At 49.8% G+C, this 19,835-nt stretch overlaps 3 protein-coding genes across 3 annotated transcripts; all 3 read right to left on the bottom strand.

Annotated features, from left to right (window-relative positions):
• Positions 1-3,751: 3,751 nt before the first annotated feature.
• LOC101783285 (protein FAR1-RELATED SEQUENCE 5) lies at positions 3,752-7,349 on the bottom strand. The gene is made up of 6 exons (XM_004955062.1): positions 7,272-7,349; positions 5,924-6,423; positions 5,487-5,833; positions 5,216-5,364; positions 4,554-4,818; positions 3,752-4,443 (listed from the first exon to the last, which is right to left on the bottom strand). Exons 1-6 carry the CDS (start codon positions 7,347-7,349, stop codon positions 3,752-3,754), a joined length of 2,031 nt encoding a protein of 676 aa, XP_004955119.1.
• A 3,754-nt stretch (positions 7,350-11,103) lies between these two features.
• Positions 11,104-12,247, bottom strand: LOC101758828 (alpha-soluble NSF attachment protein). The gene is made up of 4 exons (XM_004953307.2): positions 11,957-12,247; positions 11,838-11,887; positions 11,645-11,723; positions 11,104-11,572 (listed from the first exon to the last, which is right to left on the bottom strand). The coding sequence occupies exons 1-4, from the start codon at positions 12,192-12,194 to the stop codon at positions 11,190-11,192; spliced, it is 750 nt and encodes a 249-aa protein (XP_004953364.1). The 5' UTR covers positions 12,195-12,247; the 3' UTR covers positions 11,104-11,189.
• A 5,454-nt stretch (positions 12,248-17,701) lies between these two features.
• On the bottom strand, positions 17,702-19,055 carry LOC101758417 (zinc finger protein ZAT1). Its single transcript, XM_004953306.3, has one exon. It carries the CDS (start codon positions 18,996-18,998, stop codon positions 17,976-17,978), a length of 1,023 nt encoding a protein of 340 aa, XP_004953363.1. The 5' UTR covers positions 18,999-19,055; the 3' UTR covers positions 17,702-17,975.
• Positions 19,056-19,835: the final 780 nt, after the last annotated feature.

The raw sequence follows: 19,835 nt of genomic DNA, 5'->3' as shown, positions 1-19,835 counted from the left end.
TGTGGTTATCCGTCCATTCACCTCCCCAAAAATGTCAGCAAGCCTGAGTCCATTGATGGAGTCGGTGACGGCCTTGGCGACCACCTCTGTTATCCTGGTCTGTGTGGCATCCATAAAAGCTTGCAACTGTCCTTGGCTGACACACTCGTTGAAGTCCTTGGGAGTGCCTCCATCGTTATCTGCAGCCATTGTAGATAGAAAATAGGAACAAACGGTGAAGGTTAACCCTAATAATCTCCTACACAGGTGTGGTGGTGTCTCTCAAATCAAACAACACAGCAAAAGGAAACACCTTACCAAGCTCTTACAAGGTTCTTACCAGCAAGGCAAAGGATACCTGAAAGGCGTAGACCGCGATTGCAAGGCTCAAGAACCTGTGCTGCACAAAAGTAATATGTGGAGCTATAGGAAGGCCAAAGATATGTGAGTGGAACACAATTCACTAGCAGATAGCAATGCTGAATAAATGTCCAAAGCTACTTGTCCCTAGTTGCTGGCCTACCCGTGTCCTTAGAACAGTAGTGTCAACAAATAAGGAACAAGGATGGATATGAAGAACAACAATGATACAAGATCAGCAAGTATCCCGCACAATATCAGCAAACAAGTGGTTCCTCTCCACGTGCCTCCTGCTGTTTCGTCTTTTAGCACTAGTAAAAATCAAATTGTTTTTCTTTTTTTTTTGATATTTTTTTTTCTCAGCCAGGAGCACAAAAATAGGAACACCACAAAGTATTAGCTCAATCCGATATAAGGTGTGATCGGTAGAAAATCACGAGCATTTCACAAAACCGATACTGGAACTTGGGAACTCGAATCGATCCCCTTCTGAATTTTTTTTGAATTTTTTAATTTCGGTTTGACTGGCAAAGCCAGTGAATCCTATGTGCAAAAATTCGATAGCTTTCCGGGAAAAAAAAGAACGCCTCAATCGGAGTTCCGAGCGAAAAGTTATGCCCGTTTTAAGGAGGACCCTCCGATGTAGGGTTTTGTGGCGGTCGAGATGGAATCGGGTGGGGCGAAAAGTTATTAAGGTTTCAAATCTCTAAAACTTTAATATAGGGCTCAGCTCGAGTTCATATTAGAAATTTCAAAATAGAGAGCCCCAAAGTTGGGACCCTGCATGTTTTAAAACAAAACAACACAGATTGGTATTTCGGGTTTTTGAAGGGCTTCTGCTCAGATTTAAGCAAAGCACCAAAAATAAAAGTTATTAGGAAAGTTGAGTTCTACGACCCTTAGTTGGACAGATTGTTAAGTTCTTTAGCAAAAATTTGAGTTATAATTTGGGCAGCGTTTCAACCTCGTGAGGACAAAAGGGTACTTTTGATGTGGATTAGGGTCCCAATCTTCCGAAAGGTTCAGTTAATCGACGATTTGGGCGGAGTCGCTACGCAAATCGATCCGGCTTCCGAACAACACGTTCCGAACCCCGCAATCGCAGCACAACGTCTCCTCAGGTTATCGACCGGCGATGCACGGTCGACCTTGCCAAGAAGGCTAATCCTTGCCTGCGAATCGAAGAACACAAGCAAGAACAAGGAAGAATGCAAACCAAATTTGCGGATGAATGATTAAGCTCACGAGTTGGGGTTTTACAAACCGATGACGGCGAAACTGTTCTTGACAGATTAATCTAAGCAAAACCCAAAACCTAACAAAGGTGACGGCTACTGTTATATAGGGGTTAGGGTCGTGGTCGACCCCCTGGACGCGCCCCTAATGGGCCCAATGTCGATACACGGCCCAAAGGCCAAAATAAGGCGACGCAGCGCCAGGACAGATTCTGGACGCCATCTTGTTTCGACGATTCCCGTTGACTCAGGATGAATTTAGGCATGGAACCAGTGCCATTGGAAAATAGATCTTCTAAACTTTCCAACCATATATAGAACATCCAAAACGGAGTCCGTATGCGGTCTGGGCATCCAAATCACTGTGGGCTGCTCCTGGACACCGAGGTGGACTCGAAGTCGACTTGGCTTGGGTCTCCAACTCGAGCTGTATGTCCTTGCTGGTCCTCCACGCCTCCAAGCCTCTCTCCATGCATCTCCTGGTCCTCTCCTTTGTTCCTAATCAAAATATAATCATTGAATAGCAATCTATTCTTAAAATCATAAAATGAATTGGTTAGGAACGATCTCACCTCTAAATGCAATTGTCGTGCGCGAGCTCTAGTGATTGGACCTTGAATATCCAGCGGAGTATCATGTGCATCCGGAGAGGTGATGTCCTCATCATCTTTCATGCCCAAGTTCTTCTTTAAACACTAATGACTTGTTTTAAGATTAAAACACATTTTAATTAATCTATGTTGTTACAGTTTAGTTTCCGCTCATTTTATTTCCGTTGTTTGAACACTTTGCAAACTATGTTTGAATTTCGAACTTGATGCTGTAATAAATCGATGCACTTGTTTAATCTGGATGGACTATTGTAATCTCTGTAACCACTCGCCATTATGTGAGTCTTGCTTTCTCAATCCTGAGTTAAGTAGTTCATCGGATGAAATCTGATGGACGACCGGGTTGGCTTGCTTAAAGTACATGATCGCGTGTTAGGCGATTTAAGTGTGCTTTAGCCAAGTGAATTTGGACGGTTCCGCCACAACTTTGTTTGTTTGTTTGTTTGTGATGCTAGGTCATGTAGGCTAGACTATGAGGAGAAGACTGAAGGCCAAGACCCTACTCAAAGAGGAGCATGAAGGACAAGACAACAATAAGGGAAATAAGGATTGGAAATTTTTGAGAAATCAAGGTAGCTAGAAGAACAAAATCGTCAGCAGGTGGAGACGAGTCCAAGATCCCCCCCCCCCCTCCACCTACATTTACATTGCATATATATATATATATATATATATATATATATATATATATATATATATATATATATATAGATATGTTTCTCAAGAGCCAGCAACAGAATAACCAATTCTATGGCCGGACCATCCCACCAGCGCACCAACACAACTATTCCTGGCACCGGTTCCTGCACGGCTCGCATTACACGGCTCCTCTTCCCGCGCGGCTCGCCTTCCACGGCTCGCAGCCCCCACCGCTCGATTCCCGTTCCCAGCAGATCGTTTCGGAGGGGATTTTGCTCCCAGGATGCACCGCCCGAAATCGCGCCCAAATCAATCCCTACCGCAAATCCCGATTTGATGTTCTCTGAAATCACGCCTTTTTTCCATCGCGCCCTTCCGTCGCCGGTGTCCGTCGCCACCAGACGCGCCCGCTTTCGTCACTGCTGCCTTCGCCGGCTTCTGTCGCCACCACGCCCCTGATTTCAGGCTAAACTAATCAGAGCTACCATGGGACACGAAACGCATGACATCAGAACAAACTGTGGAAGCAGCTGTACGCCCGACAACACTAACTAGCACACGTAAACACTAAACCATCATTTCTTTTGACATTGAATAGTGTAAGTCGATCACTTGCAGCTGGATAGAGTAAAACAAGTGTAAACGATTATACAGTCCGAACCTGAGCAACATTGGCAGAAAAAAAAATTAGCAGATGCAAAACATGCTGCGCGCACTTGCAGCTGGGCGCCAACAACATCACAGTTTAGTTGCCAACAGTTTAGCTGCCAACAACATCACTGATAGCAAGTGGGTTCACAATACTCAAGACACGAAGGAATCAGAAATAATAAATTCATGATGCACAATAATCTCCTACAGCCATTCAGTAATTATCCAAACACAACCATTAATTTGTTCCAAACACACCCAATTAGTAAACACAACTCATGCAACACCATTAAACTCATCCTCCAGTTGCCTTTTTGTGGGTGGTCTCCCCCTCTTCCGTCCCATCTTGCCCCGCAAACTCCCACCTGCACCTCGTTTCTTATTGATGTTATCCGGGTTCAAATCACACCCCGTACTATAATGACCCAAAGATCCACAATATCCACATGTCCGCTGCCCCTGTGCCTTACTGGAACTTGCATGTTCATTAACAACCTGTCTCCCTCCACGCTTCCTCCCCTTTGTTCTTGCCTCCCTTGGTGCACACTCCGAAATTTGGACTGCAGTATCAACTGCTGAATCTTGTTCAGCCAAACTAGCCGCAGGTTCACCTATAGTATGCGGGATCACATCACTCTGTTCTTCTGTATGATCCCCCACATGTGATGCTCCTGTACCTTTTGCAATACTTTCACCCCACTCAACCAATGCAGACAGCTGCTCACAGCCTTTCTCGAACCCAAGACTTGTTTTGCGGCATGCTCTCACAGCAGCCATCGCAATTTCTACTAGTTTCTTTGTTTTGTATTGATCGCTCTCACAACCCGGTACCGAAGTCACAATGTCATGCCTGTCCCACGGTACCATCGTTCTTGCACCCCTCGTGTATCTCTTCATTATGTACTCTGCAGGTATGTTGTTGATCTGAAGGTACGTGAAGGCTTTAATAAGATGGGCGCAGAACAAGCCTGTAACAATGAAATTAAACATAATCAGTGCTACTTTTTCACCATTTCACCAGGCCACAATATACATTGAAATGCTGAGATGAATTTTTTTCAAATTGCACCATTTTTACCTGTATGCTCCCATGTCTTGCACTCGCATGTATATCTACCGGATCGTACATCAGCCTCCACTCTGAATGAATGTTGAAACCAAGCATATTGCCATGACTGATCCGTGTGCGTCACCAGGTAAACATCAACCTCGTTAGGATGAGGATCAATACGGAAAGCAGTACTATAAATATAAGTTTCCCTGTATTTCTTGTACACGGCTCGTGTGTACACTCTGCTAAGATGGCCATCAAAGGGCTGCAACGTCAGCCGCCAGTTACCAGCCTATTTCATGGGCAACCACTTAAAACATTAATCCCTAGTAAACGATGGTGAATGATATTTTCAAAGAATACACTGTCATTATTACCTGAGACCAATGCGTTTCCCCACCCGCCGTGTGATTTGTGTGTTGAATGAAGTCTAGCATCCTGCGTGCAAATTTACTCATGCATGTCATATGTCCTGTGAAGCCACTCCCCTTGATCATCTTATTTACACTTTCACTTCTTTGTGTAGAGGTCATCCTGCCACAATACAAGGGCTTGAAATAAGCAGCAACCCACAATTTCCTACTCTCCCAAAGTCCCTGAATAGTGTCATCCTCCCGTATGCCATACTCATCCACCAACTCATTCCATGCAAACTCAAACTCTGTAGGCGTAAGTGGGTGATTGATTACGGTGACGAGCTTTATCTTCAGACCATCATGAATCTTGTATAGTTTTTTCAGCTCTGGTTTATACTTCTTAAGCATGTGCCAACGGCACAACCTGTGCTGTGTTTGTTTGAACACCTTCTTGATCGCTGCCGCCATTGAACTATCCTGGTCTGCAACACAGTAAATGCGACAAAGTTACCAATTATTTCAAGTTACGTATCACTCACGACATTCGTGTATAAACATTCCTCACCTGTAAGTATACACCGTGGGTCCCGACCTCCGGACATACAGTTTTTGAATGCCCCAAACAACCACTCAAATGTGTTAGCTTGCTCATCCTGCAACAATGCTTGCCCAAACACGACATTCTGCAGTTGATGGTTTGACCCAACAAACATGGCTAAAGGCATGCTATACATGTTTGTTTTGTATGTGGTGTCGAATGTAACCACATCTCCAAAATCTATATATTCTGCACGCTGGCTTGCATGACTCCAGAACACATTCTTGATAACATTTTCACTGTCTACCTGCAACTCATAGTAGAAATACTCATTATGGGCCTTCATTTCCCTGAAGAACTCAAGCAACTTTGGTATATCATTTTCCCTCTCCTCCCTGGCAGTTGCAGCTTTCCTGCAACCATGAACACATACATCAATTTAATTATAAAGATTTCCATGTATTCAACAACAACATCAACAATAGTACATTTGAAGACATTACCTATTTCTCAAATCCATTTCCGTGAACGTGAAGTTCTGCCGACCACCATATAATTCTGCCAGCACATTTACTGTAGTGTTGTGGGAAGCATCACACCTATGCATCTGATCAACAATACCCATGACTATAGGGTCCTTGTCCTTTTGTATCCTCAAGAACTGTGTTACGGTCGGCGAGGGATGCAGTGGATGATTGTGCTCCAACCTTATCCTCTCAAAGAACCAATAGTCCTTCTTCTGGTTCCATTTAATCTTCACAAAAGCTTTGCAGCCACACCTCATTGACATTTTCTCACGTACCCTCTCCTCACCAGGCTTGTAGTAATCCCAGTGTCCTTGTTTGTTGCACGACAACTCCAGTACCGTCTTCCTACTTGTCTTGGTTATGCGCACATCAAACCCTGCCTTGCCCGCATAGAATTTGTAAAATTCCTTGGCTTCATCTCTACTGTCAAAACGCAGCTCCTCGGTTGGCACAATTGTCTCTGGCAACAAGGGATCCTGGGAAAAAAAACACATATCAGAAAGGCAGTACCACAACTTCTAAAATACACATATCTCTACTACAGAATGTTTGGAGCACAATCTTTATTATTTCAAACTACACTAGGATGAGATAGGGGACAACAGCTGCATCAGTAGGGCTACATGGCATATTACTGAACCAATCATATCTAAGATTTCTGAAATTCTGATAACATAATCAGGAATGAACTATGTAATGAAATTCATGCTGTACGCTTTGGTTCCTGAATTTCTGAAAGCTAGGTATATATATACCAGGAATCAACTAGGTAATGAATAATCATAATGCAATTCATGCTGGACGTTTCTGATTTATGAATTTCTGAATAATGGATCCTGGGAAAAAAAACACATATCAGAAAGGCAGTACCACAACTTCTAAAATACACATATCTCTACTACAGAATTTTTGGAGCACAATCTTTATTATTTCAAACTACACTAGGATGAGATAGGGGGCAACAGCTGCATCAGTAGGGCTACATGGCATATTACTGAACCAATCATATCTAAGATTCCTGAAATTCTGATAACATAATCAGGAATGAACTATGTAATGAAATTCATGCTGTACGCTTTGGTTACTGAATTTCTAAAAGCTAGGTATATATATACCAGGAATCAACTAGGTAATGAATAATCATAATGCAATTCATGCTGGACGTTTCTGATTTCTGAATTTCTGAATAATGGCACCAAGCACTGTTTCCTGGATTTTACTATCAAGGTTCATTCAAATGTGTCCTGAACTTTCAGACCTTTTAAGGGGGTCACCTAAAACATGAATTTGGAAATTTAGCCATGCGACACCATTTAGCTTTTACCTGGATCAGCAAGAAGAAAAGACTAAAAGCCAGCACACTCACATGCAAGTAGGTCCTCTCCGGATCGGGCGTTGCCATCGTCTCTGGCGACACATGTTGGAGAGGAGTCACCTGTGCGCCATTTACCTCCGGCTCCGGCGATTGCGGCATCAGCAGTACAGGGGACACCTCCGGTGTGGGTGTTGAAGTTGCGCCATCCATGGAATCGGATTGTGCAGGAGCAAGACCCAACCTGCTGATGCAATTTCAACCTGCAGGGAGACCTCCGGATTCTTGCATGCACAGGAGATGGACTCACCATTAACGACAGCAATTAATTGTCGATTGATTACCCTGCTGCCGTAATTAGTGCCACAGCCACAAATTCATCCGAGCACCTCGCGCTGATTGAGTGAAGCCAATCAATGTCGTAACAGCTCTGTTCCGTCCAACAGCAGCGGCTCGGGGAAGTCGGCTCCAACCCACCAGCGGCCCCCCGCACGAACGCGGCAGGAGTGCCGGCGGCGTGATCTCCCGGCGACTGCATGCGCGGGCCTGCGTGGGAAACGGGATGTGGTGGGGCTGCATGGCACATTGGGTGGCGGAGGATGGCCAAGGATGCCGGATCTGAGCAGTAGGTGGCGGCGGCCATGGTGCTCTGGCGGCGGATCTGAGCAGGGGAATTAATTTGTGCTGTGCCGTTGCACTGGTTAGTTCAATCCTGGGCTAAATCAGGCTGTTTTGACGCCGGATCCTGATTAGTTCAAAACGCCGGATCCTGATTTGTGCTGTGGCGGCCGTTTTGACGTTGCTGGCCGTTCATGGCTCTGAGCATGGCTTCCTGGCGTTAATTTACTGGCTCGCACGAACGGCTCGTAGCTCGCACGAACAGCTCGTTTACTGGCTTGCGTGATATTAGATTGATGGTCTCGCGCGAACGAGCGGGATGGCCAATCACCACATGCCACGTGCACTGGCTACAGAATATCCTATTCTATAGCTGGCTACGGAGTATATTGACCGTTTACCCTAAGCCTACCACCGGCATGTCATGGAACATCGCCGCTTAAAATTGCACTTATTATGTGAACGGTAATACCCCTTTCTACGGTATGAGCGTGATGATCTAGTATTGTACTGTGTGGACGTACTAGAGTTGCTTGTGTTGTGTGCCTTAGGATACTTTGTGCCATTTTACACCAGGGAGGCTAGGTGCCTGCGAAGGTTAACCTGTGGGTGGAGACAATCTTGTGTGGGTGTCCTCATTGGAGATCTTACCCTAGCACCATAAGGACCGGTTTGTTAGACATCTCACCTGATCACCCTTGTGCAACAACATGCTTAATGGGAAGTCTTGATCTTGCGGGTTAAGTTGGAACCTTACTAATACCTGGAGGCTGGAGTAGGCAACGAGGCGTCACGAGATGACCTAGGGTGTTGTGTGTTCTCCCGTAAGTCTGGCTTAGGTCCATAGGCGGTGGTACCTCTAGGTTTTCGATCTATGTGATCCATTTATATTGGCCATTATTTATCTTTGTGATACTTTGTTAACCTAAGGCCCCGACATTTTGTCGGTAATAGTATAGGGAGAAGCCGACGGGTATGGGATCTCGGTGAAGCTGTTGACGATCTAGATAGTGACACCATGTGGGTAAAGTGTATGACCTCTTCAGAGTGTATGAATCTATTCGAATAGCCACGTCCTTGGTGTTGGGCAACCGTTTATGGTGAGGTGTATATGATTAGTGCTTATAAAGAGATTGTTGTGGGAACTCGCGTAAGGAACCGGTGATAGGAAGCCGTGCTAGTGACACTGTGCTGGCCTAAAAATCCGAAACTAGCAGGAAGGGAGAATTCTCCCCCAGTGCCCGAACCTCTTTTTTTACAAATATCTACCTCCAATATTGCATATTCCACCAATAACCCCTTGCATGCAGCCCACAAACCCTTACCTTACCTAAACCCAATGGTTGGGACTTGCTAAGTACCTCGTGTACTCATACCACCCTCGTTGAATATTTTTTTTGGAGAAAGCTGCAGGAGCACTCACGACGATGAAGGAATACCAGCAGAGGTACGTGAGGAGAAGCACATATTAGGACAATGGGTATGATAAGGCATATAAATGAGGATGAAGACTACTCCCAAAAATATGAAGGTCACAAGGTTATACACGGAGTACACATCAGGATGAAGAACGGAGTACACAGGGGGATGAAGACTACATACTAGAGTACGGATCAAGATAAGAACCATACTCCGGAGAATGCAGGAAGACAAGGGTTACGTTCGCACCCATGAACGCATGTAAGATTGGAACCACGATGTCGTAGGACCGCTGCAGTAGATCTCTGATGTTTATCTTGTTTACTCTGCTTATAATGTTTGTGTTGGGGGAGTGGCCTAGCTCATGAAGATAATGGGCCTTATGTAAAAAGTCCAGGTACCTTCTTGTAAATAATGTACCCACTAGGGGTTTGGAGGCAAATTGCCACCTCCCACACTCCTCTATATAAAGGACCCAAAGGGTCACCTAGCGCGGTTCCAGCAATGCCGCGGATGGATACAACGATCCCACGCTCAAATTTGCCGCTCCTACTCTTGGCTCTTTAGCGGCACGGCTGCGGTGTGTCCCTCGCAACGCGGCGATGACCTGGCCTGAAGGCCTTTCTCAGCGTATCCCTTTCCCAAAACACCCTCTTCTCCACCTCCTCCTCATCATCACCGTGAGGAAAGCGGCAACAGGGATTTTGGCCGGAGTTGTGTGCGTACGTCGCTGCAGGCAAGGTGGCACGGTTCTGACCATGCCGCGGGTGGAACCGGTGGTCCCTCGCTCGAATCTACCACTCTTGCTCCTTGGCTTTCTGGCAGCACGGCTGCAGTGTGTCCTTCGGTGGCGTGGTGACGACCCAACCTGGAGGCTGCCATCATCATAACCTCCTACCGAAAGCTGGTTGGCCCAAAACTCGTTGGATCCGATGTTGCCAAATTTGGCAACACCGTCGGATGACCTGGCTCAATGCAGCGATGGTAGCGGCCTGGGGGTTGGCGGGTAGACGGGGCTTGGTGGCAGTGTCATGCGAGGTGGACGGTCAACCGAGCTTGGTGAAGACGGCTGTGCTTGGGTGCAACACCGGTGCTGGCTGGACAGCGGGTGTATGGCGACTGGTGCTGGCTTCGATGCTTGTGCTCCTTGGTTGTGGGATGTCGTCAGCAGATCCTTCACACTAGTAGATGGGTAGTGTTGGCTATGCTTGCAAGGCTTGACCTCTCCGCGTCCTCCCTAGTGGCGTGGTAGTCGATGGACTTCTTGTCGTGGTGATGATGTGGTCGTGCAAGAGCTTTGAATGAAATCTTTACTGGACTGTTGTGTCGATGTCAGCAACGGTGTTGTTGTTGGGCATCGTCCTTCTTTGATACGTTTGTTGTGGTGCTTTATGCAAGGTTTGGTGGTTCTCAGCTCGCCGGATGGGCGGCAACAGCATCTTCGATGTCGTGTCCTTCTTGAAGGCATCGCCTTATTCATTACCTTGGCGGAGTTTGTTTCTATAATTTCTATACGACAAGGTTTGGCGAGCAATAGAAGATATTTTTTCTAGCAGGATGAATCCGACCTCAAGTTTCTAAGCAAACGAGAGATGTTATGGATTGGTGCTGCATAATGACAACGCAAGGTTGAAACATGGATAAAGAAGATTGAAGCTTAGTCTTCCAATTATCTTTCTTTGTTTTAGAATTTTCTTTCCTTTATCTTTGAGCTCCTCACTTTTTAGATAGAGTTTAAGAACTCTTTATAACCCTTGGTTGTATATATCCACCATGTGGATATAGTTGGCAGATTTTATCCTTTATCTTAAAAAAATAAAGTGGTGGCATAAGTTCAACTAAGTGGTAAAAAGTTACAAAAGTAGTAAAACCAACATAACCATGAAGTAATCCCTACATCCAGGATTGTATTACACTGGTTGACATGAACAATTTGCGCACTTGCGTACGCCAATCAGGATCAGATGACTTGATGAACCTTCTTTTATCGTCCTTAATGGGCAGCACCCCGTTGACACGAAGCATCTCTTCGTTGGCCAACATAAATCTGACCATATTAGCTTTGAATCTGCAGTACCGGTTGGCTCGCCGATAGGCACCATAATAATCTGCGGCTTGTTCATAGGAATCCAGAGCATTTTGCAGCTGTTGATGCAACATGTAGAACTGTGCAAGCTCCACGCAACCCGTGGCAGCCAAACACAGATGGTTTTTCTTGACCAGCAATGCGACGGCCTTCTCCAACGCATGCTTAGTGGCAGCAACCTCCCCCTCCTCTGCGCGAGATCGAGGGCGGCGTCATTGCACAGATAAACACCAAAATTGCAGCAAACATCTTCAGTGCCTACCTTTGTCTTCAATCTGCATGTAGCACCTGGCGGATCGTAGAAGCGCGGATGCCGCATTTAGTTCACGTTCATCGCTAAACTGCAGGTCGCAAACCAATCGGCAGGTGGGTCAGTAATAATGTTGCAGTGGCTCATCCATCGTGACGCGATCAAGTTTGTTCCAGATCAAAATTAACCATGGCGCGAAGCAAACCTGGAGGTCGTAGGCGGCCTGCTCGCTGAATACGAGTGCTGCTTTTCTCCCTGCATCAAATTAGGAGTGATCGGTAATTGTAATCAGAGACGGGCTGTAAGGGGACAAACACAACCTACAGTTTTCGGCGAGGACATAGGAGTAAGCCGCCTCCTCGAAGCCCCATGAGACGGCGAAACTCCACCCTCGCCGGCGCCGAGCAGTCGACATGCACCGGTCGCCGCGCGCGTCCAGATCTGCTGGCCCGAGTCTCTCCTCCTTGAAGGACATCACCTTGTACTCTCCCGTCCCCTCCTCGTACCGCGCGATCGGCTTAGCAGAGGCATAGCGTCGCAGCAACGACGCTACCATACCCATCGCAATCAGAGCGGCGGCGGAGAGACGGAGAGTCCTGTTGGGACGGAGGCGAGTAGGCGAGTAGGCTTTGGGTGGGACGCGTGTCGCATACCGACCGTATATATGCCAGCCGTCAGCCCAACGAAACCAACTTTGGCAAGCTCAAGTAGCAGTTTGGGCCTTATTGCGCTCGACACCTGCCGCCATAACAGGCTCAAGCCCAAATAGCAGTTTGTGCCTTATTGGGCTAAAAACGGTATTCTCTCCAAGAAGCGTCACGTCGCGAGCCCTTTTGATGAGAACACTGATGCAAACTTTTTTTTTTAACGAAACAAGATGCAAACTGTCTAGCAAAAAAAAACTTAGATAATCTTTACTATGTCCACTTCTTGTAAGTGATGGTTATTAATCACATATTCAGATTCTTTAGAGAAATTAGAACAAGATTTGGATTCTGCAGATACATTGATCGTTTGCTAGTCGCACAAAATATTTAGTTATGCAACAATTCTTTTGCTGGTCTAGTAATTCGCGGAGAACCCGCGATCACACCTTTTTACCTCAGACTGAAGTCTTCAGTAAAACGTAGGATACAGATCCAAATTTTTGCACGTCCGGCATCTTTTCAGTGTTTTGTTGTTGCCTCTGACTCTTGAGCGTGAGCAATGATGAGCATTTCGGGTTTGGCCTGTAAACCAGTTCTGAAGGCAAAGCAAGGCAACCAGCCCTCTGTAGGAGTACTCCATTGCGTTGCGCAATGCCTCTGCAAGACCTTTCACATCGTATGAGACTTGCCAATAGCCCAAGACGACACTCGACAGCCACGACGTTTAGAAGCCTACGGAAGCGAAATCATTCGCATCTACCCCCGGAGGCTGGAGCGGAGCATGCACATGCTCGTTGCCCTGATCTGGCAGAACATCAAGTTGAGCTCTACCCTGCTCTGTAGCGCCCAGAGAGGAGAGCATCAGAGGCTCAGAGCAAAGCCAAAGCGTGGATGCGATGCATTCCAATTGCAAGCCTGCAGGTGCAGGGCTTGCAGGCTGCAGCTCACCGTAGTTAGCTCTAGCTGTTCCGCGTAGCAGGCACATGCATTGCATGGCTAGCTTTGTCGCGTACGAGGTCTGCGCCTCATGATGCTACCTACAGCTACGAATAGTCGAATACGATCTCTATCGCAACGAGGCGATGAGCTGATGAGCCGAGTACAGCAGGAGTAGCTGAGCCTTAGGGCAGTGGGGAGAAAAAGTGATCTTTACTGACCTATACGGCCTGGCTCACCATTGTGAAGGTGGTAGTGCTAAAACCCGGCCATAAGCAATAAACAAATGTTCTCTCACCGTCTTCTCACTCTCTCAACTGCACGCCCATCTCGCGCCACCACCGTGAGCTGAGGAAGGACTGCAGCCACCGGATCCGGCCGCGCCGCTGGCGGCGGCGGCGCAGGCCCTGGACGCGAACGACTTATGCAAGTACCGCGGCGTTCTAGAACAGGCGTAAGCTGCCGCACAACGCCGCCGAGGCCACGCTCACGGCCGGGCCGAGCCAGCAACGAAGTCCGTCAAGGTCGAGGCGTTCGATTTAGAGGTGGGCGCTTCGATTTCGCCGGAGGGGGCGAGATGGGGCGGCGTGCTGCGGGCGGATCTCTCCCGTGACGTTGCTGCTCCCGCCGCAGTGGAGGCCCAAGCCAAGGTGCCGCTGGATCTATGAGTTTGGTGCTTGGCGCTCGATCCAGCGGAGGAAGGCCGATTTGCTTGGTGCTTGGGGCTCCATTTGAGCGGAGGGAAGGCCACTGCGAGGGAGCTAGGGAGGTCGGGGGAAGGGAGGGGCACCGGGGCAGGTGAAAGAGAGGAGGACGGGGCGGCGGCGCTGGTGTACGAAGCAGGGAGGGACGGGAGGGAGGAGGTAGAAGGAGACGGTTGGGCTTTGGATGCTTGGTGGGCCCCACATAATATAGACCATCTGGGCTCAGCATTGTAGCAATAGAGGCCTGCTGTCACAAGGCCCACCCATAAAGATCACTTGTTCTAGATACATTGACCATGCCCTACTGACCTGTCATTGTGTTCGCCGAAGTCTCGATTCGTCAGAGGAGAGCAGGCTCGACGCGTCTGGTCATTTCCTGCTGTGCTGCATGCGAGTGGCTCGTGGCTACGTCCAATTCAAGACGGAATAATTCCATTTCCTGCCGCTGCGCAGCCCCCCCTTCCCAACTCCGATCAGAGATGCTTCCTGCCTTTGCCGTGCTTTGCCCTGTCGCTCTTCCGTGTTTGACACTTTCTTTCTGTCTAGACCAAAGGAACAAACGTGCATGGCATTCTCTGCACCTCGCGATTTGGAAGCTACTACTCGTCTCTTGTCTTGCTATTACTTGCATGCTACAGAACAAACGGACGGATGGGACGGTGGTTTATTTGGTTCCGCTGGCAGTAGCAAACAGGTGATATGAATCTGCATTCAGTGTACGTTGGCGTGTAGCAGCATGGTAATTGGGAGGTAAAATGCGGGTGCAGGAGCAAGTGCAAATGCAGGTTTGTTACTGCCGGCCAGTACTCCAGTGATTTTTGGGAGCACAAAGATGCTACTCCAGTATCTGAGAGGACGGACGAGTGACGACGGAGCGGCAGGCCATCCGTAATTCAGTGCACACTGCGTCGTCGTCATCAGCATGCCCTCATTCACTGCGGATCCATGATCCATCTTTCTCCTGTGAGGCAAGACTTGCAAGCTCTCTCGTAGACACACAACACTCTGGCGATTCACGGCCGGCGTAAATGCCAGGGTACTACGCTACACATTTCCTGTAGCCGATTGGCGAGCGGACGGAACAGCAGATATGCATGCCCGCGAAGCATCATTCGGACGTACGGATTTGCTCGGCGGGTGTCTTTTCTGGCAACCTTTGCAGGCTGTAGCTACTAGTTGAGACTCGAGAGGCACAGTGATAGAGCCCGAACGGTGTGGCTTTGGTTACTGGGGCTAATAGGCCACTCGACGATCCGTCAATGCGTACGTGCACGTGCTCCTCTACTGCTACCAGCAGTTTGAATGCTAGTACCAGGCTTGAACGGCTGGGAAAAGCAAAACCAAAGGGCATAGGATGCAGTATCATATCACCAAGCAACCCACTCTAGGAGCGTATCAGCAGGAAAATGGAGTTTGTAGAGGACTACTCCGTAGTTAGTTAAGCAGTGGCTTAATAAAAGACCTACGGTCTACGGAAGGTGGTCTTCGGTGCCTGCCGGGCGTCCCAACGGCGACAGAGAGACGGCAAAAGCGTGACAAGATACGACACTGTCACTGTCCCGCTCGCTGGTGCAGTGCTCCCCGGTTCTAGGCTCCTAGCCTTCAGACGTTCACGGCTTGCAGAGATGCTGCTATATACTATCATATCATCTGGCTAAGCTAGCACTGGATCGAAGAACCATACATGCATCAGACTCCACTACCACCTAGCCATGATGCCATGCGACCCGTGTGAGCGACTTTACAAAAACAAACCGGTCGAATCACGCGTGCATGTATGGAACCTGCCGAGCACCTACACACACTTCATTTGCTGGGCCAGAGAAAGAACAGACACAGGTTGGTCATAGGTCGCTAGGTGTTAGCTCTACCATGCCCCAAACCGTGCACTTCCAATAGATGCTACTACTCCTACAGTCGTACTGGGATTTCCAAAGCAAGCGAGAATTTTCCGGCCCTGCACTGGGATTTCCATCGGGGAGCAGGAATAGGACACCCAGCAACCACACCATGCACCATACATGCACGGGTTGAGCATTCGCTAGACACGGCCGGCCAAAAGTGAAACCGTTGATATTGGAGCACCCGTTCCTCCCTGCCACGGACCGTGACCCGTCCACATTGTCATCTATCGACTCTCTCGAGCACGGGTTACCTTCGAGTAAAAACAAAAAAAAAATTGCGGGTCGAGTAAAAACAAAATTGCCAGAAACTTACCAGAATTCAACCGCATATGAACAAATAATGTCAGCACTCGTGCAGCAGTCTACTCCGTACTCCTGCATTGCTGCTGTAGACAAGATCACAAGACGGCGTATGGAATAGTGAGGAACCGTCGCACCGGACCGCGGCAGTGTGGGGATCGGCGGATTGCGGTGTCCATTTCCACACAACCGGCAACCGGACGGACGGCGCCGAAGTGACTCGACGGCTGCTGACAGGGACGCGGCCCAAAAGCTCGGGGACTCGGGTCGCCATCACCGGCCCGTCCAATCAGGATCCGACGGCCATGCATGACGGTGCCGCCACGTCACGCGTGCCCCACGACACCCACGCTTTATCCCGGCCCCACCACGTCCCCCGTCGCCCGAACCCGGCGCTGGGTCCACGCGCGCCCAGTGCGGCCGCGCCCACCCCGGCGGCCCGGCCCGCACTCCGGGCCCGCGCGTCATCCGCACACCGCCCCCACGGACGCGCCCAGCCGCGCGTGCACCAACCGTTTCGCCCGCGCGATCCGCCTCGGGCGGCGCGCCCCCCCTCCTCCAGCTTCCCCAGAATCCCCAGATACGGCGGACAGGCAGGCAGGAAGGCAGGCCCGGGCCCACCCGCCGGCGTCAGAAATGCTGCGCGCGCAGTAAACCAGGCGCGCTAATCCCCCCGTGTTAAGGAATAATCCCGCAGGATAATGACCGTCCCCGGCCTGCCAAAATTCCTCTGTACTTGCTGCCCGCAGCCACAGGGGACGACGGAATGGAAGGACCAGAAAGGAGGGGTGCGCCACGTGGCCACCGCCGGTGGGGCGAGGCCCCAACCGCCTGCCCTCCAATCGTGGAGGGCGAGTCCTACAAAACCGTGTGCCGTTTCACCCTGGCTGCTGGCTGATCATCATCGCGTCGTCGTACACGAATACTGCTAGTAGTATTATTATACACACGGATACTGGCACACCGTATCCGTGTCTGGTCTACGTATATACGAAATCAATTCTGCCAGGATGCTAGCCGACCGTGAGGCGGGCCCACTCGCAGCGGGAGAGAGAGGGACGGGCGGCAGGGGGCGGAACAGGAAGCGAGCAGGGCTGCGATGGAAGCAGCAGGCAGAGGGGGGGCAGGGCACGAGGCGCTGTTCTGCCCTGTTCATACCAGCAGTGGAAGGAACGGCGCATGCAGGTGGCACTGCTGCCGTGCTGCGTGCTGCCGAGCCGGAAGGCAAAAGGAGAGGAAAAGGCAGCAGCAAAACAAAACAAAGTTGCAGAAGCAGCAGCCAGTGGTACTAGGCGTTGCCGGTGTGGCTTTCAGCACTAGGCTGCAGTGGAAAAGCGAGCTGCTTGCTTGTTGCTTGCTCCCGCTGCGTTTGCTAGAGTCCATGGGGCTTTTGCTCCCGGTCTGCTGCTAGCTAGCGTTCAATGGGGAATGCCGTGGATATTCGGCGAAGCGCATAGCATACGGGGAATGCAACAGAAAGCAATGGCTAAAGCTACCTCTTTCCCCATTGCTGATTTGCCTCGGCGTCATGCTAGATTTGCTTGCTGCTCATACTGATAATCTATTCCACAATCCCAGTCGCTTCAAACAGGAAACGGAATTAACACCAGCAACGACAGAGCATTGTGAATAGATACAAAATCAATGAAATTGCAAAAGGGTAGAAGCGAGCTACCATTATACCTACACAAGATGCTGCTTTTTTCACATCTGTTTTTTTTCAATTTTTTTAGGGGATTTTTTTAGTTTTCATGGATTTATCTTCTCACCTCGATTCACCTCCGGCATTGGAATTATCCATTATGATGTCGCTAATCTGCCTGCCTGCCTGCCTGCCTGATTGTTGGCTGCTTCAAGCGACCGGATTGAAGCGGGGATCTGACACGGCAGAGAGCTCCACCTCCTCCGACGGCGGCGCCACGTTCAGATCGATCATGCCGGGGTTGTTGATCGGGGACGGAGGGGCGGCGGAGGAGGTCGAGGCGGCTGCGGTGGCGGTGGCGGTGGCGGTTGATGCCTGCGCGGCCGCGGCGCCGCACACATGGGACCGCTTGTGGCCGCCCAGGGCCTGCCCCGAGGCGAACACGCGGTAGCAGTGGGGGCACTCGCGCGGCTGCTGCTTCGCGTCCATGTCCCCGTCCCCATCGTGGTGCTCCGGGAATGGCAGCGGCACCGGCGGCTGGGGCTGCGGGGGAGGAGGGGGAGCCACGGGAGGCGCGCAGCACCCGCCCCGGCCGCCGCGTACGTTGCTGGCGCGGTGCCCGCCGAGCGCCTGGTAGGAGCGGAACACCTTCTTACACGCGACGCACTGGAACTGCGTCCGCTTCTCCACCGGCGCCCGGGCGGGGGCCCGCGCCGGCGGGAGGGGAGCGGGGGGCGCGTAGCCGTCGTCGCTCCCGTCGTCGGAGTAGTCGTCCCCGTCGAACGCGCCCGACGGCCAGGAGTCGCGGGAGAGCATCATGAGGGACAGCGCCACGTCCTCCTCCGGGGTGGCCACCTCCGAGAGCGAGCTCACCGGCTCCGCCTCGCCCCAGGCTGCGGCGGCGTTCACGCGCTTGGCGTGCGGCGGGGTGGACTCGGCCTCGCTCTCGTGATCCGAGAAGGCGGCATCGGCCACGCGCAGGCTGCGCTTCGGGTTCTCCCGGAGACCGTAGGTGGAAGCGGGCATCTTGAAGCCGGAGTCTTCGTCCGCGGCGGCGAAGGAGGTCGATGCGGAGGACGCCGAGGAGATCTGCTGCTTCACGGCTGCCGCCGCAGCCGCATCAGCCGCCGCCGCCGCCTGGGCTGCGGCGATGGAGTGCGAGCGCATGTGGCCCGCGAGGGCACGGGGGCTGGCGAAGCGGCGGTAGCACTGCTTGCATGTGGTCTTCGCCATGGCGAGAGAGCTTGCGGAGCTCGGGGAGAGCTCTCGGCAGGAGCAAAAATGGTGAGGAGAGAGAGCGTGAGCGAGCGAGAGAGCTGCGGGGAAGTTAGAATATAGCGGAACAGCCAGCTTCTCTCTCCTATTTATTTTCTTTTCAGATTTTCCCTTTCCTTTCTTCGGATTTATTTTTCTTTTTCCATGGTTCGTTGACACCTTCAATCGCGGTGAGAGCTTTGTTGGTGCTTGGCTCATGCAAATCGAAGCAGAGATATTTAGCAGCCTTGACTGCTTAAATTGCTGCCTGTTTTTAAGGACCCATCTGCTCTTGTTGATATGGAATTATCACAATGCACAACCAATGCCTTGTATTTGCACCAAAGATGCTAGACCATATATGTATAGATGCTCCAAATAAGTTTTGATCCTCTACCAAACAATAATCAATGTAATTTGCCGTTTTGCTTGCGCCGGTTGATTCCATATTAAATGGATGCCAAATGGTGAATTTTCTCTCTGTTTTTTTTTGTCAACTGGATCTTTAGGATATATAGTCGAATTTTAAGCCATATTCCTTTAGGTCCCGTTTGGGTCCCTTCATTTTGAAGGAATTGGAATCTATTTAATGAAGTAGGCTAATTTATGTTGGAATATGGCATTCCACAACTTTCCAAAGTTTAGATATAAGCCTATCTTAAATTCATGGGGTGGGAGATGGAAATTGATTCTATAGATTATGGTTATTAGAATGGAATTCAATTCTTATAGCACGCTCTTAGACTCGCTTCTCTATAGTAGAAGTGCAACATATAAGTATCTCTCCCATATCACCAACTATAATATACAACTATA

This window comes from Setaria italica, chromosome I (assembly GCF_000263155.2).
Source record: "Setaria italica strain Yugu1 chromosome I, Setaria_italica_v2.0, whole genome shotgun sequence".
NCBI lineage: Eukaryota > Viridiplantae > Streptophyta > Magnoliopsida > Poales > Poaceae > Setaria > Setaria italica.
Note: the sequence above shows the minus strand (reverse complement) of the source record. Positions and strands in the feature narration are given on the sequence as shown.